The sequence below is a fragment of the Hakea prostrata genome, chromosome 7 (assembly GCF_041222555.1).
Source record: "Hakea prostrata isolate BN-2017 chromosome 7, UWA_Hpros_2, whole genome shotgun sequence".
Taxonomy (NCBI): domain Eukaryota; kingdom Viridiplantae; phylum Streptophyta; class Magnoliopsida; order Proteales; family Proteaceae; genus Hakea; species Hakea prostrata.
In genome coordinates, this window is record NC_142606.1 from 60,190,051 (window position 1) to 60,215,125 (window position 25,075).

General features: G+C 38.6%; 1 protein-coding gene across 2 annotated transcripts in view; it reads right to left on the reverse strand.

The window, feature by feature from the left end:
* LOC149011544 (serine/threonine protein phosphatase 2A 55 kDa regulatory subunit B beta isoform-like) overlaps positions 1 to 17,193 on the reverse strand; it is a 42,642-nt gene extending 25,449 nt beyond the window's left edge. The window contains exons 1-6 of one of the 2 annotated variants that reach the window (XM_089163865.1): positions 16,761 to 17,193; positions 14,391 to 14,494; positions 14,167 to 14,262; positions 13,956 to 14,075; positions 4,220 to 4,429; positions 4,038 to 4,129 (exon numbers count right to left, since the gene is read on the reverse strand). In XM_089163865.1, the coding sequence (XP_089019991.1) occupies positions 4,038 to 4,129; positions 4,220 to 4,429; positions 13,956 to 14,075; positions 14,167 to 14,262; positions 14,391 to 14,494; positions 16,761 to 16,875 (737 nt within the window). In that variant the 5' untranslated portion in view covers positions 16,876 to 17,193. The remainder of the gene's footprint in view (positions 1 to 4,037; positions 4,130 to 4,219; positions 4,430 to 13,955; positions 14,076 to 14,166; positions 14,263 to 14,390; positions 14,495 to 16,760) is intronic. The other variant, XM_089163866.1, reaches the window with a different exon arrangement.
* Between the last annotated feature and the right edge of the window lie 7,882 nt (positions 17,194 to 25,075).

The following is a 25,075-nucleotide window of genomic DNA, read 5'->3' on the forward strand; positions in this document are numbered from 1 at the left end:
GTCCGGTAGTGTGAATCTATAAGTGACATCGTCAACATAAGCTAGATATCCCAACCTAGGAAATGTATCATCAGGGAATGGACTACAAGTGATGCACCTGACCTCGATCCATCTTAATACTTAAATGCAGACATACTAATAGCATCAGCAGTTGACCCCCCCTAGTCATGAGTATGGGGATGATGGCTAAACTGACCCAATTAGGTTTTGGCCTTTGTCCCCTAGTTTTATGTGGTTATGGGCTTACTCTAAAAGTTGATGTCTACGCTAAGCATGAAAATAGATTATTAATTGGTTTAATTGGTCTACTTACGTAAATTCTACTCAACTTACGTTTTAAGAGCACAATAGTATTTTATTCTGTTTCAAATTTTACATGTTCATAAGAGTAGAATATTTTTTTTACATGTTTTATTTCAGTCTGAAGTATCTGTGTCATAACGAGTCCTTGGTCTAGTAGGTTTTTAAGCTCTATTCCTTTCAAGAATTTATTTCCTCTCTCTGTTATGATAGTAAGGGTTTTTAAGCCCCAATTATACCCCTTTAGGAAAGAAAACACACAGGCAAGAAACAAATTGGAGGGTATACACAATTCAGACTTGGTCCATGCACCAGGACTGTGTTGGGCTTGGTGTTTAAAGTCCAGCTTTGAGATCCTACGGTTCCCTGTTCAAGGTGGTTGAGAATATTGGTGATGCCCAAGAATCTGGTTTAGGTTGTCGACTCAGCCTGCCATCTCCATAAGCCCATTGTCCACTATTCACAATAACAATAGTACAGTACAGCCCCATTCCCTCCTCTTTTCCCCATTTGTCTTGCTTTATTTTAAACCCAAGAACCCTAGCCGAGCCCTCTCCCCTCCAGAATCAAGAAAACTCATAACTCTAGAATTAACCATCAGTTTTTTCCATGTTTTAAACCACAGTCTACCCACATAAGCCCCATGGATTGATTCTAATTGAACCACTCTGTCCAACCAGTCTCAAGATACGAATATTTTCTTGAAATTCTGTACTCCCCGAAACCCTGAAATAAAAAACTTAGATTTAGGCAAATTTACCCATTGGAATATGACCAAACTTCAGAACTCACCCACCTACATCATCACATAACTTCTCCCCAAGTTACTAGACAATCTGACGTAGGATCCCTAGATTCAACACTTCTACCTTATATCACTGTGAAACCTGCTGTATAACAACATTTTCTCTAAAGCTAGTTTGGCTATAAAGCAAGCCCACTGTCACTCAGATATTCCAATAAGCATACCATTCAAATCCTGGAGTCACAGGCATTTTTGTTCAATTGAAGCCACAATTGTTGGGCTAAGCATTGCAAGCTAAATTAGCTCCAAGATGCCCCTGTATTATCATACAGTGGTATTCAATTGAAGCCCACTGCTCTCCCCTGTATATCAGACAGAGTTACACATCACTCTCTCTTCTCCCCTGTTCTGTTTCTCTGTTTACAACCATGGTAGAATTGATGTGTGAGTAGCTAATAAATGATAACCTCCAAAAAACTTATCTGACATGGCATGGCCTTGTGCAACATGGGCCTTTGGATGCTCCAATATGGAGGGCATCTTGATTCAGCTCAAAGGAACTAAACAAGCCAGGGTAGAATAAGAATAGTAGTGAGGAAAGACCAAGTAGAGTTTCAGCCTTGTATCATGCATGACTTACGAATAGAGCTGTTTGGAGAGCAAGGATCCATGTAACTGACCATATTTAGTTCGGGGCTGTGTTGTTGTTGCTGAATTCACAACCAGATGAAGTTGCAGCTAAATAACTCACGATTTCTGATGAGTTTCAGACCTTGGGTTTTGATCAGACCCAAAACCAAGAAACTCAGATATTTTGGTGACTTTCAATGAATATTAAGTTCCCGCACGAAGTATCGCATATTACAGGGAAAGGTATGCAAGAAGCCCCAGTTTGCACTGAGTCGCCGCAACAGAATTCCAACAATTTTTCCCAAACAAACAAGTACAGAAGGTACATGAATAGCGAGGAAAGCAGTAACATTGATGACAAAGAAGAAAGCAAAAGCATGAAGTAAATTGCTATACAAGAAGTGAGGCGACAAACAACTCAAATAAAATCAATTCATCGGATCTTAATCCCAACCGTTGAGCATAGGCAGGTTCACAAAGTGAAACAAAAAACTAGTAATCTAACCTGAAACCAAAATTAAACTTGAACTCTAAATTGGGACTAAACCTGTAATAAAATCCTAAATTAGTTTCCACTAATTAACCTATTAAAACTTAAAACAGAAAGTTCTAAGATAGATCCCACACACACACACACACAAAAAAGGAGACAGACTAAATAAACAATAATTCCTACTGAACTCAAAAACCCATTTCAGCTTGATCTAGATTGCCAAAAGTCTCAAGCCAGTTTAGCCATGGATCTGGATCAGTCAGATCCCCATAACCACAGGTCAATAAATACTGTATTCTTCTTTTATGTGAAAGACCATTAAGAGCACTCTTTAGACCCCACTTTGGACCCTATAAACATAGTTGTCAAGACAATGCCTAGGTCGCCTCGTTGATTTCACCTTCTCTTCTAGCTCACACCTTGGTGGCATACATCTGATGTAACCACGCTTAATAACGCTAAAAAACAGCCACTTACAAATTAAATTTTGGAATTAAAAGCCCACAGACCATAGATATGAAAAATAGGACTAATTTTGCCTTAAATGGACCCTCAGGGAAGATAAGTGAGTAGTAAGAGCCAATGCTTTAAAGTCACTGTTGACCTAATTAAACCATGAGATACAAACCAAAACACTCTCCACTGAAAAACCCATGCACCAAATTGCCAAATAGAATACACTCAAGACCCCAATGTCAGCCAGAAATAAAATCTCTAGTATGAAAAGTCAAAGTGAGTACAATGAAAGGTGCCTGAACAGTAAGTCTCCAATTCCAAAATTGAAGAGGTTTCCATCCATTGAATAGATATATCAACGTTCTTAGGAAATCTAGTAGCACCAAGCGAGACAACAGATTGGAGTGTTACCCTGGTTAATAAAGTTTAATTCCCTGCCACATAATCAATTGTTTGCAACAACCCTTTTACACTAATTCAATTGTTTTCAACAACCCTTTTACACAAGAACCACGTGGCATGTACCCTCAGTTTCCCCCAGTAGAAATGGTCTAAAGATTAGAAGAACAGATACAAGAAAGCTGAAGAAAACTACAGAAACCCTAAGGTGTCCTTGAAGTTGTGGGACAGAACAAAGAACAACCCAACTGAAAAGAAACCCTCTTGTAGTTTCAATTCCGGCAAGAATGGTGATGCCAGGACTTTTGTAGTCTAAGCCTTCTACCTAATGATATATGCAAAGTAGACCTAGGCCTAGACCAAATTATTTTGATTAGAAGTTGTGAATCTCTCCATGAGATATTCTAGCACAAGTTAGTATATAATCATAAAATACTTAGCTCCACTGTAAAGACTAAGAATGTTATAGAATCTATTGGATTATATTAATTAGAAAAGAGATGTGAAAGTTTGGCTATGGCTATGACCAATAAGACACAGAATTTTCATCATTCCAGGGCCCCAAAGTAAAGATGAAAAAAACCTATACAAAATAATTTAAAAAATACTGATACAAAAAGCAACATATGGCAATGACACGAGAACCACAAAGTTCTGAGGTTCCTCTTAAATTCCTGCAGACAATATTGAGAGCTATTGACCTAGCTTGCAAAACAGGCTATCTGTTCCCTAAAGAATGGTTCTGTCCTTTGAAACATGAGTGAGAATTTTTCACCCATCTCCCCGTTTGTGTTTGATAAGAAGAGCTTAACACTAATAGAAAAGAAAATATTGTACTATCAGTCAAAAAATATTACAAGCCACAGATTAACATGCTGAGACAGAAACATAACCTAGAAGGTTATCTTGATCACATTACCAACTCAACATTAGAGAACGTGTTGCAAATTTGTTATGTAACTCATGAGGGAAAAGGAAAGAACTGCATACTCAATAGAAAAGATCTGTACATACCAATTATTTGAGATAGAATTGATATGATAGTCATGTGCATGAGCATATATTCTTCGACACCTAGGTACAAGATTTGTCTCCTGACTTGTAACCTAAAACGATACAAATGTTAGAGCCACAAGACAAATACAATATAACAAGCTAATTCATCAGATAAGTCACTAGGCTAGGCTGAGCACAACTACCATCGGTAAACGTAGTGATGGGATGCCTCCAGGGGGGAATAAGAAATCATCGCTCAAATAACTGGAGGGACTATTCAAACATCCCCCATTAGCAAGAAACGATGTTGGGCTAGTTGATACACTTGAAGCATCAACACCACCATTTCCCACAGCTTTTGAGGGTTCTAAGTTCATGTCACGAATTTTCTTCACTTTTTTTTCTTGGACCTGCAAATTTTCAGATAGACTAGAAGCTTAGGAAGATGCCATCCAGGAACAAAAATGACTAATGACTGCAGATGGTACACTAAGATAAGCCATTGAAGACCATGAAGATTGTGGGGTAAGTTCAAGGAAAATCCAAGTTACCAACAATTATAACATCAAATTTATCCTAAAAGACTATTTTTACAAATGGAGCAACTATATTTGGACAAGCAACGGTGAAACATAGTAATAAAACAAAATTAGACCATATTCAGATGGCATCAGGTAATTTGAAGAACAGGTAAACATGCTTATCCATGAGAGTTAGGAAGGAATAAAAAGTACACATGTATGAACCACCCGTCACCAATCAAATTCAACAATGGTTAATTAATCCTGAAATCCAAGTCATACTGTTGACATAATTTTGATCAGGAAGCCTCACAAGGAATCACAAGGACAAAGTCAAAACTCTAAAAGCAATGTTGATGCAGTAAATGGGCAGCTAATGTGAAACTATACCCTGAAAATGTCTATTTCCAGGCAGTAAACAAACCAAAGTTAGTGTCACGGCAAATTCTTAATTACTTTGAACTCTACAGGCAGGCAGTATAGTAATAGTGAAGATTTCAATTACAAAACACAAAGGAATCATGGGTATAGTTGGATGGGTAAAATCTAAAGTGAATAAGAAAGGGGACAGAATAGATTAAGGGCTACATATGAAAAACCAAAATTATGATTTAAAAGTTGACAGGGAGGGGGTATTTCTGAATAACAGAAATAGCATGGAGCATTTAAAGATGAAAACTTATCTACCGAAGATTAGAAGAAGTTCAACTTCAACAACAATCAGCAATAGTGGAGTTCCCGTAGGATATGAACAGACTTTAGTTTTTCAAATTTTCTGCTTCTCTGCCTCTCTTAGTTGATCTTCTTTTCTTTTTAATTCTCCAGTTCGAAGCCTTCAACTCTCTGTTCTTCTTTTTTGTACCATTATCTCTCACTTTCACCATCTCTCAATTTTTCCGAGTTGCTGCTGGAACATATGGATGGGTGGGGAAGGAGTGATGCTGCCTATAAAAATTCCAGCAAAAGAAGGTAAAGGACGGTTGCAGATCTCTTTGTGTGTCTCTGTATGTGCGTGTGCACGTCTGTTTTTTCCCCAGCTCAGAGAGATGGAAACAAATACAATGGAGAAGCAAAAATACTGTTGTGGACTGTAAATAGAAAGTTTTAGTTTAAAAGAGGAACAAAATGGTGGATGTATGAATGGAAAGATGACCGAATGAAGGCGAAGGTGAGATGGAATAGGATGCTAGTAAACCCAGCAGGGATTGTGAGATGATATAGACTAGCAGCAGATCAGAGCACAAGAAGTTGATTAAGGCATGATCTCCTTTACAAGTTCTTCTTTCAATCAACAGCAGCAGCACAACCTCAAAGTAGAACTCAAACAAGAGAACAAAAGCAGAAAGAAGAAAATAAAAGGTTGGGGTATATGGATTTAGCCCTCAGCAGCATGGCCCCTTCCGAACTAAATGTTTAGCACTCAGCAAGGCCCTGGCCCTTCTTATCACTCTCAATGGATGAGATTTTTCATGCTGGAAGGCAAATCTATTCATCAATTCAACAAAACATGGGGAAGGGGCTCTTATAGCCTATTTGTACATAGAGCTTTAACGCTAGCTCCCCAAGTTTAAATAAAAATAGAAAACTACAAATCCTAGGAAAAGAAAGTAATTTTGCCAAGAAACAAAAACGATTCCAAAATTCTAAGTTGCATGATTTCTAAAACACAACAAGCAACTTAATAAAAATAGGAACTAAGTATAAATAAAAAATAAAAAGTAAAATAAATTTTTACAGTCCTAACAAAATTGCCCCTTCTAAAATCTTCACATGGTCTGGTATTGGATCCCATGAGATCTCAGAAAGAGATTCCATCAAGGTTAAAAAGGGACTCTGACACATGAACAGAGTCACATCAACAGTGACGCCAACATTATTTTGGGATTCATTCCTTCATGTTCTGTCTTATATCATAAAATTTCAGCAATACTACTCTATACAAGCACCCTTTTATTCAACTCTGGTCGAATTCTACAGGCTGGTTAGGTTCAATTTCTAACTTCTAATTCTGCCATGTATTGCAATTTTGATTTGTGGCTTTTTTTTTGCTCTTTTCTTTTTTTTTTTTTTTTTTTTTTTTTTTTTTTTTTTTTTTGGGGGGGGGGGGGGTTGTTAGTGAGACATAATTTGGCTCTAAATTAATATGTTTCCCTTCCCTTGGCAACCCTACCCCTAGGTAACACTTCCAAAGATCAGTCATAACACAAGAAACAAATGCACATCTGTGTTGGCTTAAAGCAGTCCACCCATCCTTGTTTCAGCACTAGTTTCCATGAGTTGCCACAGGATCCTTTGGTTGTCTGCTGAAAGCCATAGGTCTTCAAGATTACGGCTTCTCTAGTTTCAGCTTGATAGAACCCTCATCAATATAAATTTAACCATCTGTCCACGTGGTCTACCACAGGTTGCTGGCTGATATCATGGGGAAGAAGATACCTGGCGGCACTATTTTATTTGTCAAAATATCATCTCTTTTCCCAAAATGTCCTCGTTACCCAAATTCGATTCGATCCTTCCCCAATCTTTAGTTGATAGTTCCCATCTTATCCCTTCACTCATCTGCACGGCAAGTTTTTGTCGGTTTAACGGAGCAACTCTTTAAGGCAAATCCAGAATGAAGAAGAGAAGGGATCAGTAAAGTATTTAAAAAGGGGGGGATAAAAGGAGGATTACTGTTCACATGAACAGTGATTTTGGTCCGACATGGACAGTGCTGTGAGGCTTAACTGCCGAATATTCATGGAATATTATATTATACACTGCCGTTAATTTAGTTTCTCTTGTCAGTTTTGGTTTTCTATTTCAGTCCTTTGGTTCCTTTTAGTAAAGTTCTGTTTCTAGTTTCATTTGGTTCAATTTTTGAGACTTTCTAACTGCTAAAGCCTTGGCCAAGCTAGAAAGAGGCATTTTTCATTGCAATAAAAGATAAGACTTGGAGAAATTGAAAATTTGGCCAGTGGCCTTGGTTATGAAATAAATTCCAGGTCCAACAGAGAAAATAGTTGTGGGCAAAGCTTACAGTATTGATCTATGTCATATCACATTGGTCAATACATATCGATATCACTGATCTCATTACCATAACAACCCATATGTCTTCATGAAAACATAAGTGCATCAAGTGTATCGAAATGTATAGCCTGATACAGTCCAATACAATACAATCTGCTAAATCAATCAATACAGACAATTGTAAGCGTCTTTTTATGTTTTAATAATACCTATTGCTGATAAACTTCAATATGCTTAATATGTTTTGTCCATACCTAACAATACGCTCAAATATGACATGATACATACCAATACATCTTGATACATTCAAGTTAGGCCCCTTATTTTGCCCAGAACATGAACCAGCAAGCATTTGGCACAAAAACAAATTGCACACCCGGAGAGAGTAAAAACACCAAATCTCCTCTACTAGCTTGTTTTTTCCCACAAATCTGGTTAGGGCTTCCATCCAAGACTTAAAATGGTTTGACAAAGGAGAAACTTCAACATTTGCATCATCCAGTAAGCAACATCAAGGTTGAATTGGTCTTTGAAAGAAAAGCTAAGTTTTTTAAAAACCATGTCACTGCCACCCCCACCCCCCAAAAAAAAATTTTGTTAAATTTTGTTTTTCACGTTTTCTCCCAATATCAACTCGAGTCCCTGCAAGAATTATACATGAACTATACCTACATCAGATCTCTGATGTTCATTGTTGTATATCATTCTCATATTAGTGTTTATGCATGATGGAGTGACTATATATTGGTCACTTCTATTGTATTTTGTGCAACTGTGACCATTCCCATGCAATTCCACACCAGAAATAAATATTTCCGATATGATACAATATGTGTGGCAAATTCAACAGACCAATACGACACCCAACACTACTACTTTTAACCTTGACTGTCAGTGAGAGACCCGAGGCTGAGAAAGCCCATCTCCTACCCCCTTTCTTCTTCTTATATCTTTTCCCCCTCTTCTGATGCTCTTTATTTCCTTTGAAAACAGGAAAGAAAGAAAAGCAGCAACAGTCATAGTTATTTAACTTCGTCATCATGATTGTGCTGATCCTGACTGCAATTAATCTCCCACTGGTTTTGCCTGGGTTAAGGTCAACTCTTGCAATATTGGTATCAAAGCTAAAAGAAAGACAAAAGGCAAGATCAGTGGTTATTGCATACTCTGCTTAAAATTTCATCATGCAAGTCAAATTCAGCATCTCTACCATACTTGAGGACAAGTTCTCCCCCCCCCCCCCCCCGCAAAAAAAAAAAAAAAGAAGAAGAGGAGAGCTGATGTAGATCACTACTCCACATATACCCCTATGAACAAGCCTCAAAACCAGCCCGACAATGTTGTGGGATGTGATTGCTGCCCGAGCTACTGTTCATGTGAACAATGAATTGGGATCTAAAATGGAATGGGAGGATTAGCAGCTGGACATTGGAGGAATATTCTATTATAAGCTGCTATAGTTTAGTTTCTATTCTCAGAGTTGGTTTCTATTTCTGAAGCAGATCCAACACCATAAAGACACCCTCAATTATTATATGAAATTTCTCAGCTTTGTTACCCAGTTCTATTATTTATTTCCTGTTCTCAGTTAGATTTGTGTTCTCATCCCATGGTAAGGTATCCCCAAGGTGTTTGATCAAAGGTTTTTCGTGAAGTCAGGCAAGGATCATTCATTGGTTGTGAATTCCAACCTACACAAGCCACTCTGGCTCCTCCATAAATCAAGGCAAAGCTCCCCTATCCATGTTAGGTGGCAATTAGCAACCCTCATTCCCCTTCTCTTATCACCATGCTTATTATATTTAATTTTATTGGATTTTCATTAGTTTTCAGACTCTCTAAAACCCCAGAAACAAGAAACACCATACATTCAAATTTAGCCATATCCCTATATCATTTCCTATATTCTCTCCAAGTTTCTGAATTCAGTCCATTCCAACATACCTAATCCTAAAAACCAGCATGGTTCTTGAATTCCCATACTTCCCAAAAGCCTAAAACAAGAACCTTGATAGAGTTCAATTTACCATGGAACATCACTTAACTTGGAGATCATCCCTCTACATCATTATCTACATTCCCTCCCATTCTGACTACTAGAACCCCAGTTCCCCAACTCAAGAGTATCTATATCTCCCTAATTTGACCACATATTTTGACACTCCTTGAATCTAACCTAATGCAGATCCAGCATCAAGTTGGGCTATTTTCCTCTGAAATCAACCTAGGTTAATGGATATAAGTCTTGGGCCTATGTTCAAGTTTTATGTGGTCATCGACCCCATTTTATGAGCCTAAACTTAGGTGCCTAAGCTAAGTGCAAAACTAGATTAATTAACAATCGCTTTAATTATGTAAACTCAGTCTAACTCTTGAAGGCAGAATATTCTTTTCTTCTGTTTTATTGCAGCTTTAATCATCCACGTCTAAGTTAATTAGGAAGTCCCTTTCCTTTTCTTATTTCTACTTCTAAGTGTTCTTTTTCCTTTTAAATTGTAAGTTGTAACACTTTATGCTACAATACTTATATCCCCCTTGTGGAAGAGTAAAGGAGACTATGTTAAAGTAATGTTTGGTTTTCACCATTCGCTATGAGAATCTGTCTTGAGAAGAGGAATCTGGTGCTTAAAATTCCAGAGTTCAACCCGGTTGCTATTCAAAATCCCAGACCTTCTAAGTGTTTCAAATTCCTAGAAAAAGGAGAGGATGCTTCCCAAACATTCCACCTGTCATTGAAGCTTGAGGTTTCAACCACTCCCCCCAGCCATATTATTTCTTTATTCTGTAATTTTTTTATTAACTTTCTGATTCCCTTAAACAACTAAATTTCCAATTCAGATTACACCAACCACTGGAATTGACTCAAACTTGGAGGAACCCTTTCCCCCCACCCTCAAGTTACAATTCCATCCAAGTGCTCTAGACCCATTGACCATAGGAGTTCTACTAGGATTCAAATCCCTATCAAATTCAGCTGATGTGAACACAAAACCCCCTCCCCGTGATCGAAACACCAAGTGGGGCCCACAAGATGGATCAAAGAGACCTCCCTAACCTGGCCGGAATCCCCTTAGAGGGGTAATTTAGGCATTTTTGCCTTTTTGAGAGTTGGATTTCCTTCCAATTCTAAGTCCGTGATTTGAGTCTTTTAGTTTCCAATTTGAGTTTAGTTTGGATTTGATTTGAGTAGTTTGCTTGTGAGTAAAGTTATGTTTCAAAGAGTCCAATTGAGTTAGGATCGGATTCCCTATCTTATTTAGTAATAATTGTTTCTTTAAATTAAGAGTCCAATTTTCCTAGTAAAAGAATCCTTATCTAATAAGGAACTCCGACGTTGAGTTAGAGTCAGTTGCTTAGGCTATAAATAGCCTTTCAGTGTAAGTTATTTTTCAAATGAAATTTAAGAAATTGTTTTGAGAATTTGCCTGTGTGGCAAGATTCCTTGTGAGGGAGACCCTACGGTTGTCTTTGAGAGCTTTTCAATTACAATTCCAGCATTCAAGCAATCCATCTTCAAGTATAGAAGCATCAAGTCACCAATTCCAGCAGCTATCTACAAGTTCCAGACCTTCCCAAGTAAGTTACAAATCATCCCCACCCCTCCCCCTTGCCCAAGCAGCCCTAAGAACCCCCTCCCCTTCAGCCATAGCTTTCCCCAGCCCTTCCTTCTTACCTAGCCCTAGAAACAACCCCAACCTAGTCGCAAGTCACCTAGCTTCCCCTTCTGGTTCTACAACTCCAGCCCCTCTCCCACATCAATCGTAGGTCATCCCCTTCCTCCCCTGTTTCTGTGCAAGCAGCAGCACCTCACGTTGATTAAACCCACCTCTCCAGCCCCTCCTGAACCCGTTCCCCCTTTTCTAGAATTGCACCAAACCGTAGAGCATGACCCCTAATCCAATTGACCTCTTCAACCTATTCCACCTAATCTGAAATGTTCTGCAAGTCTTCTTCGACCTTGGAATTCTGCAGAACTTTTAGAAACTTCATAAAACCCTAAACCTAACCCTCCATACTCCTTTAACCCTTCCAAAACCCTGAGTCCTAAACCTGAATCACAAAACCAGCACAATCTGAGTCCAAAACCCCCACCAGCTGAAACCTTGAAAACCCTAACCTAATCCTAGTTGACCTAGGACTCCAATTTTTTAATCTGAACTTCAAAAATCACTTTGTTTCAGATCTGAAACTCAATCACAGCAGGTTTGAACAGCTTAAAAACACCTTAAAAACCCTCTTTATATTGCTGGAACTCTTGGGCAGCCACCTAATCTATGTGCTAAGAGTAGTTGCAAGTGAAAATCCAGCTGAAACCCACAAAAAGTCCGGAGAAAATTGAGATTTCCGGCGAGATCCGGGGAGACATCTGGCAAGATATGGTGAGATCTCGAGAGAGTTGTGCTAATCTCGCACTTTATGTCGTCTCGCCATTTGAAAAAAGTGAGATATCTCGCGAGATCGAGATCTTGTAACATGATCCTTTCTTGGTCCCATCTGAGTTGGTTCTCTTAAAAGATCTTGGTCAACTAGCCCTCATTCATATGAGGATATCAATTCTAGTCTTTTTTTCTTTTCTTTTTTAGTTAGATTTTTCTTTCTACTTTTGTTTTATTTTGATTATTTCTATTTTGTAAAGCTTTGGCCAAGTTATAACGAACCATTTTCATGCAATAGAAAGATAGACTAGGAGAAATCAAATTTGTGGGTTAACAGCCTCAGTTTACGGAGTAAAAATCTATAATCATCAGCTGAGATAACTCTGGGTTAGATATCCATCGACTGAGATAGCCCAATCCCCTACACCCTTTCTTCTTCTATAAACATCACTTCTGCTTTTGAGTTCTTATTTCCAACAAAAAGGGGAAAGGGAGGGGGGGGGGGGAAACAAAAGCTATTTAATTTGGTCTTCATTGCCATTATCCAGGTTTTCCCTGGTTTGAATCGACTGGAAGCATAATGGTAGATAATCAGAAAAACAATCTTAAACTATTCTCTTTTTTTTTCCAGGTGGGAAGGCCAAAAAGAATACTATCTATACAAACATATAAAGAAGAGCTTCAGCGATCCTCCCACAAGAAAGTCAATCTTCCATAACAGATGAGGCAATCTTGTGACAAAGCCAGAATCAAATTAACAAACCCAGTATCATTGTTATATGAACAATACTGATCCCCCAAGGATTTAAACTTAGGGACAAGTATCACCAGTTGACTCAGCTGATGCAAAAAGATCCTGTCTTATCTTGGGGGAAAACTGCACCGTCTAATCCTAATAGATGCAAGCCAAGTTAGTCGGAGAACAGCAAGTAGCAGACCTGCGCAGCTGCTATTGTGGGGGATGGACTCAGGAGTCAGCAGAGATGCCTGATCAAGTCCCAATACTTGAAACTTTGAATATGGTTATACAGGTCAGAGACGCTCATCTAACATGGTGGAATCTAAGTTTGCAGCAAGAAAGACCTTAGTTTAACATACACAACAGCATCCTAGGATTCAACTGGCAAACATGAGGCAAAAAATCAGAGATGGGCTATGAAAACTTAAGGTAAGCTCACGCCCTAAAGAACCCTTTGCCTCAAGCAACAGAAATCCTCAAAGAACCTAGCACCCACTAATGATCATCAAACAGTGAACCATCAAAAGTCCTTATGAGCAGGTGGCAAGAGAAGAACTAAGAAAGTGACAAATGATCTGGACACATTGAAAAACAAACCAAAGGATTGTCATAATCATCTGCCGTGTTAAAAGGCAGAGCAGCAGAAACTGGAAAATGTTGAAGTCTGTATTGAAGAACAGCAGAAAATAATCACTAAAGCCTGGACATGGCATCCAACATACTAAAAGTAATCAAAGTTCTACTATCCAAAACCATACTTTGAGTACATCCTAGCATGCCCCAAGAACATGCATCATGACATTTTACACTTAAAAGTACAAAACAAGCAATCACCAATGTATACAAGATCTTTCAACTCAATCACCAATTAATTATTAAGCAACTCATGCTTCTTAGGAGAAGATGCATTAACCTACAAGCATATAAATAAAAGAGGAGGGGAGGGTCGCGATCTCATATATCAGTAAGAATTAAATGCATACAATGGTATAAATCTTCAAAAGCCAACTCCATACCTAGAACAGGATTGCTGAACTATAATAAGAAACTCAAGACAAACACAGTCTAGGCAAATCAAATCTCTTGATTTTTATTTTTATTATTATTATTATTATTTTTATTATTATTTTTTTTGGGGGGGGGGGGGGGGGGATAAGGCAACACCAACTAAAAAATGCATAAAAGCCTAAAAGGCACTAAACAGCTCCTTAACAACTATGATGACAGAAACATAAATGTAAAGCAGCTTACAATGATAATCATGAAATATCAAATACGAAGGTCCTACCTTCCAAAACTTAATTGTTTTGTCATTAGTGGACAGAAGAAACAAGGCACCATTAGCTGTCGGGCACCATCTGATCTTGTTAATTTTCTCCTCTATTTCCAAACTTTTCAGATGGTCAAACTAATTTTAAAACAACCAAAAAAGGCAGAGTAAGATAAACTTCAAAACCCAGAAAGAAAATATAATCAGCAAACGAAGTGGAAAGAAATACCTCAGGTTCATGACTTTGAAATTCTGTTTTATACCGGAACTCAGGATGCCTACTAATTGGATAATCCATTCGCTCCAGATCCCTTCGATGTCCATGCTATAAATCATAATCATTGAAATATGAGAAAACATCAAGAAACATCACATACTTCAAAAAAAGAATAGAAAAGGATGGGAACCATGAAGTGAAAATAATAACAGAAGAATAGTGATAATTGAGCATACGTCTTTTGTATCAGTTCTTTCAAATAATACCACCCGTCCCCCTCGATCACCAGTTGCAAGGTGGTCCCCTGTTTTATCAAACTCAATTGCTGAAATGATATCAACTGCAAGAAAGCATTGGGCTGGTTAGTGCACCAAGTATTATAATGGGAACAAACATCATTAAAGAATAACTGGAGTGCAGTAAAAACGCCCCTACAATTCAAAGAATCAGAATTTTTAAGACAAAATCAAGTCAGAGAAATTTACCTGCACTTTTGAATTTGAATTTGAATTTCTAATCTAAACCATATCAAAGAAAATTAAAAACACATACAATGGGCCTGTGCAAAAGCCACATGATGAATACTGAACCTCCTTCACACAACCAAAAGATTGAATAAGATTGCACATTTAACTAAGCAATGCAATTAGCACTCTTCCCACTTTCCAACAGCTTAATCAGACATTCATTAATCCGTAAAAGTAAGAGGACATGTGAATGATTTGGCTCCCTAGGTTAAATGAATCTATTTTGGTGGTCTCTACCATCTTCTTTTACCCCCTCTCTCCTTTTTTTCCCTTATTAGAAAACTATTTTGGTAGGAATAATGGAAGTTAAGCTGTGAATAGTACTAAGGTATTGCCTTGGAATGAGTCATTCTGGATAGGACATTAGCTTCAACGTTAAGATCAACATCTCACAATGTGAAACATCATGGAGATAACATTCAATAAAAGCATTGACTGGTATCAACAAGTCCCAAGGTTATATTCTAAGTCCTTTCAGGAAGACCAAAAATCAGCAGACCACATGTCCACGTAAAATACATCTTCCTACTCAGAAAATATCATGAATGAACTATATCAAAGTGGACAGTTCACATATTTCAGAATAAGATGATAAAAAACAGATAGATCCACAGAGAAAGGGGTACTAGTTAGACTACAAGGGTAAGAGCCACCATTCTGTGTGTAGTAATTCACTGTGATGCTCCAATGACTATAACAGAAGCCAATCGACGGAACAAGCAACTTTTATTTTTCACACTTGCAAGTTTATTCCAAGTATTCCACAGGTAATGCCATTGACTTCTAGGGGGGAAAAGTCAAATAATCAGTACCATAAGTACGCATCCTTCTTTGCGAATAACATGATGCAAAGATCTAAGTAATATCAATAAATAGAATTTTGATCATTAAAACTTCCCTGAGGTCCTAGAGTATCTAAGTCACTGGCTTTACTCTAACAAAAGTTCCATGCTTCACCATAGTATTATAAGTCCACCCATTGCAAGCTAATAGGAACCAGAGAGCCCTCAATCGGCATCATCTTTCCAGAGTTTAGTTGTAGGAATATTGAAACCTAACCTTGTTTTTCTACCGTAGAAACATTTGAGGCCAGATCCCAAGTAAAATCCAAACATACCCCATCCGAGGACCCTCCGCCCCCACATTAATCCACAAAAGGAATTGCACTAATGAACAACCTACAAACATATCATGCACTTCATGGCATGTCAGTTACACAGAGTCATCATGTCTTTGGTTGTCTAACATCCTCGTGAACCAAGCCAGTCTAGTGCAACTAAATACTAACTATGGTGATATAAGGATAATAGATCCACCGAAAGTACAGCATCTATCGGTTTATACCAAACTATATTCTCAAGATGCACTGAAACTAATGCAAATATAAAAACTTCAGGTGCAAGTTCTGGTGATAATGAACTAAATTTTCTTGGCCAGCCATGGAAAAATGAAAAAAAAAATGTTACAGAGGACAATGTGTGTTGAATAAGAAAGAAGCCTAGTTCATCAGCCAATACAAAATAAAGTATAGTACTACGTTTAAATCAACTAAGCTCTGTTGGACTCATTTGGAAGTTCCTGATTTTGCATTGAAAGAAGAGCTCAACAAATGCCATACTAATGCATGAATGGCGTCAGATCAATCCTTCAACCATCTTTAACCAAAAGAATGTTCTCTGATACTGAAGATGCAACATCCTTTTACTAAGAAGCTAAAATTAGACCACATCAGCTCTATCCAGTTTGATTATATACGGTTGTCTTTCCCTAATACATAAAAAAACTAACTACTCCTCTCTGTTAATCACCATGCATGTGACGTGCACTGTAGATCAATCCTTTCACGTCTGCAGAACCAAGAACAGGCAAGCATACAGCATTTCTCCTCCAATCAGCAACAACATCACTTATTTCTCTCCAGAAACCCAATAAAACTTATCAATAAAGCATATAAATAACAATCCAGCAATCAAGAATCCAAAACAGATCGATACTTCACTAACCAAAACCTAATCCTAATTGAATCTAATCCATATCTTGATAGACGCAACAATCCATGGATCCGATAAAAGTTGATACCTTCCTGAACTTCCTCCCCCGCAGTCCTTTCGCCAAAAACCTGAGAAAACTTCCACTCAAGCGCCGGTGGCGGCCCCGCAGAATCTGAGACTTCCAAGTCTTCACCGCCGTTCATATCCGAGCGAATTTCCGGCCAAAAAGACCAATGAATCCACCAAAAATGACTTCACAACATCAACGATTGGCTTCTTCTCAGCCTCGCGGTAAGATCATAGGTTCAAATCCTCACAACGCACCATAAAAAATGCAGGTTTTCGTTATTCCATCGGAAACACAGACAAAACCAATAGGAGGGTTTGAACAGCGAACGGTACCTTTCTTTCTTTCTCTTTCCCTGTCTTTCCTCTCCTCTTCTGCGTGTTTTCTTGTATTTTCCTTTTCCTTTTTCTTTTTTCCTCCCTTTCGCTTACTTTTTTCTGGGGTGGAAAAGAGAAAAATGAAATTGGATAAAAGAGAAAACAGAGCTTAGGAAGAATAATGTTGTCTTTTTCTCCACTTTTTTTTCACATTAAAAAATAAAAGATTAAAAATATTATTATTACTGTAATAACGACGAAATGGATGGAACTTAACAAACTTCGTAAATGTCCAAAATGCCCCTTCTTTTCCCTTCAACACAAAAAAATCTTGAGTCAGAGATAGTAACTCTGTGAGCGAAGAATCTCTATCGGACGGCTGTAATGTATCCTCTTGCAAATAGAGGACTTCGATGACATGACATACCATCTCAAAGCAGCACACTGTCGCTGTTCTCTATTGATTTTGAGTTTTTTCCTGGCCATGAGCGGTGACATGTTAACATTTGTCAAAAGATGGTTTACCAAAAAAAAAACATTTGTCAAAAGATGGATAAGAAGCAATCTAGAAGGCACGTTCTCTACACCCTCTTATTACTAGCCAATGAGAAATGGGAATCTCATACGTGGCAGCGTAATGAGCAGCTGTAGGAACTTCCTAATGTTTTTCCAACCAGCATTCCTGAAATTGCCAGTAGCCAAACGTCGTCTGGGAACAGCACACGTGGTAGCATGATTGAGTAGCTACCAGAACATCTAAGTGTTTTTCAATGAAGGAACAAATCTAGAATGTCTTAGGCCGGACTACAGCAATGAAATTCATTATTTAAATGTTGACATCATCGAATTTTATTTTTATAAAATAATGAAACCCCAAACCAAGAACTTTGTCCAAGGATATGATGGAACATATCTTCATGTGTAAGTTCAAGCAGTAAGATGAGGGAATAGTCATCACATTCTTTTCAACCTACTTTTTCTTTCACTTGTTTACTATCATTTTTAACAATTTTTTCTGCCCAAACTTTTTCCATTCAATTTTTTTGATAATTCCCACCATTTTCTTCTTGCCAAAATGATTTTGACTATTTTTTTGGCTGAGTGAGTTGTCCGGCCTTAGGAATAAAGGAAATGGGTAAGAATTCTACCTATTTAGGCAGCCCTCTCTTCTATGGGAAGACAAGATCAGAAAGTTTCAACCCTGTCCTGGTTAAGCTGAAATCTAAACTTGTGGGGTGGAAAGTGCACTCTCTTTCGTTTGCAAGGAGGGCAATCATGGTTCAATCTGTAATGCCAGCGGTGCCAATCTATCATATGCAGTATGTCTTGTTTCCAAAGAAAGTGTGTAAGTCAATGGATTCAATTTGCCAAAAATTCTGGCTAAGCAAAGAGGAAAAAGGTAAGAATCTTTCGCTTATTTCTTGGGATAAGTGTTGCCTTCCAAAACCCATGGGGGGTTTAGGGTTTAAGCGAATTGAGCTTATGAATAAAGCTCTTCTACTTAAACTTGGTTGGAGACTTTTGACGGAGCAATCCTCAATCTGGGCAAAGTACTTTAAAGCAAAATATTTCCCCCAAAATATTTCCCCCATACTTCATTATTTGATCCTAAGGTGGGGAAAAGGAATGGATCAATCATATGGAACAGTATTCGGTCTACTCTTCCGAACCTTAGGAAATTATTAATTAGATCAGTAGAGAATGGGGAAGAAACCTCTTTCTAGTTTGATCCCTGGATACCCAATAAAGAGGATCATGTTGTGGGGGAGTTTAACATGCACTTTGCGCCCTATAAGGCGACAGTGGCAGATGTGGCTAACATGAGAGGTAGATTTGATTATGAAATCTCACTTACACTTGATCCTGTGGTGTCGTCTTATTTTAACTCTCTTTTGCTTGATTCCCAACAGGATTCTTGGAAGTTAAATTTCTCTCCTGCACAGAAATTGTCTACTAAATTAGCATATCAACAACTGCTTCTTAATTCTAATCTCTCACCTGAATCTTACCTGACTAAAAGATGGTGGTTGTTCTTATGGAAACTTAAGATTCATCCAAGATTTATTAATTTTTTGTGGCGACTTATGCATGCAGGAATCCCAGTTAATGCAATACTCGCAAAATGGAATCTTAATGCAGGTGGCTGTACGTTTTGTGGTCATAGCACGGAATCGAGTTGGCATCTATTTTTCACTTGTGAATGGTCAAGAAGGATCTGGGCATCGGGACCCATCGGGCTAAGAACAGAATTACTACCTTTCTCTAATCTTTCTAATTTCTGTTTAGATTTGTTCTATAACTCACAACTTGGCAAACCTATGTTAAGATGGTTAGTATCTGTTATAAGTATTACTTGCTTTAGTGTGTGGTGAATGCGTAATGAAATAATTTTCAGAAAATCTGTTGCGGACCCTATGAGAGTGCTGAATTATATAAACAAGTGGTGTCGGGAACTACAGTTACATCCACCTGCTGAAACATGTTGTAATCTCCAGACCTCAATATATAGGGGTTCTAGGGAAACTAATTTCTCTAGATTACAAACATCAGTGGCTAACGACCTCACTACATTATTCTGTGCAGGAGTTGTGAATCACGACACAAAGGAAATAGGATGCTGCTGGGGGCTAACGCGACAAGGGAATATTGTCTACTACTGGATCGGCAAAGAGAAAGGAATCTCCTATGTTGCTGCTATGGCTAAAGGGTTAGCTTCAGGAATGAGAATTGCTCAAAATCAACAATTGCAGCTGGACGAAATCATAACAAACTGGGGTCAGATCAAGGAGACTATACCTAATCCAAAGCTTAGATGGCCCTTAGAAACAATTGAAGATCTATTGGTTCTTGCATCTAAAATAGGGGGAGTTCCGATTATTACCAATGAGGACCATGGAATCTTAAAGTCGGCAATTTTGCTCGCTTGTACAGCACTAGATGAGAATACCCCATGGGACTGGAAGAATGTAATGTGTAATGTACCAACCTAGTTGTATTATGTTGTTTTGTATCAACAAAAAAAAAAAAAAAAATAGCATTCCCGAATCTGAAATGCTACCCAAAAGAAAGAAAAAAAAAAAAAAAAGGAAGAGCCAGCATTCCTGAATTACCAGACGGGACAATTTAAGCCACGACTACATTCTCCCGGACCTTTTGTGTAAGATTTTTTTCACTCAACACCACTATTATGGCCTTTGAAAGTTGAAACCAATGTGTATCCACAATATTATGGCCTTAGTCACATGTCACCCATTTTGAAATTTACAAGTTACAAAGTCACAGTTAGGATTTTCAGTTAAGTGAGGGATAAAATAACCTAAATGCCCTTATCTCATTTAACTCATTCAAAATTTAATATTCAAATTACCTAAATACCCTTTGAGCAGTAAAATTATTCGAAGACACTTAGATGGGTGAAGAAAAAAATATCCCTCGCCAAAAACTACCTACCACTGCCAGAAATCACCACACCCCCTCCCCTGTCAGAGACCACTGACCCTACCGCCAGCTTTCTCCCTACCGGAATTCACCCAACCGTCGTCCCAAGAATTCTCTTTATGAAATAACTCTTTGTACGATTACCCATTAAAGAAATTGTAGTTGAAAATCCATTATTAGGTGTCATTAGATCGATGCCACCTTGCTTGTTTGTATAATTTTTGACAACTATTTCACTTTCCCTCCCCCTTCAAATCAACTGCATTTACTCCCCCATCTCTATTTCTTCACTCTCACGAGCTCATTCATGGCTAAATCCACCTTCGCAATTCCACAATTTTGCTAGTTGTAGATGATAAGTAAAAAATAATAGCCAATCGGGTCGAACCACGATCAATTCAATCACCCCGGTGGAGACCGGTTCCAGAGGTTAACCTAGAGATGCCTTGAGCACGAAGGAACTCAATAGTTATAGGAAGAAATGTGACCCCGCCAAGTTTGGGATAGGCCATCATGCTCCATATGGAAACCGCAACTAACACATATTACGGGAATTAAACCCTATGATTGGAAGGCGGTGAATGAAGTTTGTGAATCGATCCAACGGTCGGAAAGTTAATGGAGGTGGATGCCCTGACATTCAGCAGGTCCAAATATAGATTATCTTGCCCATTTAAGAGTAGATGAACCAGAGCCAACCACAAATGAACCAAATGCAAGCACAATTCCTTGAGATGCAAGCCCTGCTTCAAACGATGGCAAGACACTTAGGGCCTCCAAGGAACCCAAACCCTTATAACCAAGAAGAAGCGAGAAGGCAAGCTCGAAGAGCTGAAATGAGGCATTCCCCAGCAAGAGGAGATTTGCACCCAACCGAGGGGCAAAATTTTCAACAACCCCCTGACAGAAACCTAAGGCAACAAGAGGCCGAAGGCGAACGATCGAGAGTACGAAGAACCAGAGAGCTCCCTAGGAGGGATGATGCAGAGGTGTGAGATCAATCACAAGGCAGTCAAACGGGATCCCTTACACGGCTTGAGAGAGGCGTTCGGACGCATTCCAATACTTCTCAACATTAGGACAGGGATAGCATACAAACACCCAGCACCAAAGCTGTACAAATTGATCGAGAGCTGGTGGATATAAACCAGAATCTAGGACAACTTATAAGGGACAAGAGGATGGCAAGAGGACATATGACATTTACTCGATCATTAGGAAGACCCCATTCGTAGATAAGATCGCTAGGTACTAATTCCCCTACAATTTTAGGCTACCGACATTTTCCCTATTTGATGGGTGTGGAGACCCAATGGCTTATATAAGTTATTACCAACAAACAATGGTGGTAGCCAAAAATCCAGACACAATCTTATGCAGAGTGTTCGGATCCTCACTGATGGGAGCAACACAAAAGTGGTTCTTGAACCTTCCCTCAGGAAGCATAGCAATTTCGATGAGCTAGCCTGAAAGTTCATCGGGAGGTTCCAAAGTCCCATGCAGACAAAGAAAACCGAGGAGACTCTTTTTGTAACAACTCCCGTTATTCTATCCCGGGATCCATATAGCAGGTTCAAGTACCCAAAGGTCCAAATGAAATAAACTGTGGAGTATCCAAATTGAAGTCCATGATCCATACCCTGAGTCCATGGATCTGGATTCTGCTGATGAAGAACCTGTCATATTGGGAATTCGAAGGAGATCCGTTGAAAACCCTGATGGACTGGGAAAGTGGATCACTAGTCGAAGACAAGATGTGATTGAAGATGTTAGGAATCAAGGTAAGAATAGCCCCACATGCTATTTATGGTTAGAGTTGAGTTGGGGATCAACCACTTGAGCGAAGCACCCAAATACTGAAAAGTACTAGGGGGCGATTTCTTAAGGCGGTTGATTGACCAATCAACCGCCCCAAGCGACTGCCCATGTCTGCTTCCAAGTTTTAAATCTATTTTTCTCCAGTCCGTTATAAATAAGCAACCTCGACCTTTTTACTCATTATTATATTCGTGGAGGCTGTTGTAGACGTTTAGGAGTCAGAGAACACATGGTGGAAGGTGAATGAAGCATGATTTGCGAGGAAGATCCAATCCCTCGTCAGTTTAGAGAATCTTTCGAAGGTAAGTTAATCTCACACCCTCTATATTTTTTCCTCATCTTTTTGAATGGTGAGAATCTATCATCCTTGATTGGGAGTGAGTTATTTGTGATGGTTCTATCCTCCCATCAGTGATCTTGATTAGATAATGTCCAAAAATGGATCCTTGTATCCAAATAAAGGATGGATCTGATTGAAGGAGATGATGAGGATATTGAATCATTAGAATTTTAGGGTTTTGGTTTGTACTTGTGTTGTATGCTCCTTAAGGACAAAATTCGAATCTATATCATCCCAAAATCGGATTTTAAATTGGGAGATCAAAAGTCAGAATTTCGAACTTGGAAGTTGTCTAGAATAGTGGAGGTCGCTTGACTGACCAACCGCCCCAAGCAACCGGCTGGTTCATAGTAGCTAAGTTAGTCCAGTTGTTGCTCTGTTTTGACTCCTGTCTTTAATGTATTTTTAAACCCTATTCTAGGTAATCTTTGAAGTGCTCTGGACTTTCTAATTGTGAGGTTCGATTACAATTACAGTAGCTTTTACATTCGTACAGGTAAGGACACATTCTTATATATATATGATGAGATATGATCTATGATGAATTGTTTGATTAATTGCATGCATCATTATTCTTATTAACTTTTTGTAATAGTATGATGCAATGATTCGTAGTTGAATTTATATTGTGAATAATGTTTAGGTGTATTTCAATTACTTTATGATGTTGAATGACTGATTCGTAGTTATGATGTGCTGTAATTATGGTAGATGGTATTCATACTAGGTATCCATTGCTTGGGATATCAGGGGATGTGGTAGGGCACACTGCCTATTGATGCCCCCAGCACTATCATGGTTGTTGGATGACATACCTAGGAGTCTAGATTGCATGGCTAGGAACCCATACATGCTACTACCCTTTCGGCAAGGGTATTGAAGCCGAATGACCTTTAATAATGGTGATGTGATTTTATCTCATCCTACAACAGTAACTAGTCCGTGCGGAGATTCAGTGGTCTACTGTTGATTATGCATTGGTAGGGTTGCATATGTTAGGGTTGGGCTCATGGGCGTCCAAGGAGCGACCAAGAATTGTGAGGGGACATGAGAGCATCTGCCCCAACAATATGTGGATGACCATAGGGTTAGGAATGAAGTCCAACAGAGTATGTGCTTACCCTAATACATTGTTGATATGTATATGAGATGTGTTTTCTTACTGAGTTCTTCAGAACTCATTCCTTTTTGTATGTTGCATTATATTATACAGATGGATATACTGGATCAGGAGAAATTCCATATGACTGGAATGACCCCGTGAAGAGGTTATGGAGGCGCCAATGGGAAATGGAGATGTATGTCATAAAGCGACCTGCGGATGCTTGGAGTGCTCTTATAGCACCCATTGATGGCAAGAGGAGGCAGATAGTACGCCATTTTGAGAAGTCAGTGGAGGAAAGCTGGATGGCTCCCTTTATTGCAAAATTTGAAGAAAAGACCATTGCCCGTGAGAGAACTAAAAGAATCAAAGTGAATTAGTTTAACTTTTGCTTCCGGTGAACTTTACAAATTTTGGAACATATTATTTTATTGCTTTTTCTTTGATTCATTCTTTTTGAGTATTGGACTCATGTAATTCCTTTTATTTAATTATTTGGATTATTTTTGCTCGTGATTATAATTGTGTGCATTTATTATCATTGATGGTAAAACATGGATCTTGTGATTGTGAATCGCAACCACGGGTTGTCAGGCGGGACCGATACAGGCGGTGTGGTGTGACGCTTTTTGTCGTGAAGCAGGCAAAGAATGAGTCCATTCGGGACTATCTATAGTGTCACATCCACCCAGCCGGTACCCTATCTGGCATACCCGAGTGTGTGATCCACAGTCCACAAGATCCAGTAGTTAGTAAAATCAACCTCCCACATTCACAACAATATAATCAAGAACAAGACTAAATCAATGTTAACAATATTATTCAAATGAATCATAGTTAAGTAACGAGATAATCATCAGAGTGCGGAAAAGATACCAATAGATATATAAATCAAAAGTAGAGTGAGGCGGAATCTCACTCCACGAGTACAGCGGAATGTAGTTCGAAAATCAAAGGGATTACAACTGATTCTAAAGACAAGAAAGAAAGTTATAATCTAACTAAACTAGAATCTTTTCTACTTTATAAAGGATGTCCTCATAAACATAGACTTCATCGATTACGCTTAGACGCTCCCACTCCACAGCAGGGCTAATCCTGGTAACAAGAGAGACCACTCGAGGGATCCTCACAGTAATCTTTGTAATCGCCAACACTTTGCGTATGGTACGCTTCTTTGCGCTTCCTCATATTGCGTTTCATAGCCATCAAAACCTGCAGAATAGTCTAACAAAAGATATTGTACAAAAGGAGTGAGTTTCAAAAGAAACTCAGCAAGGCAAGTTATTCCATAATAGCATAAATAATATAGTATCACAAC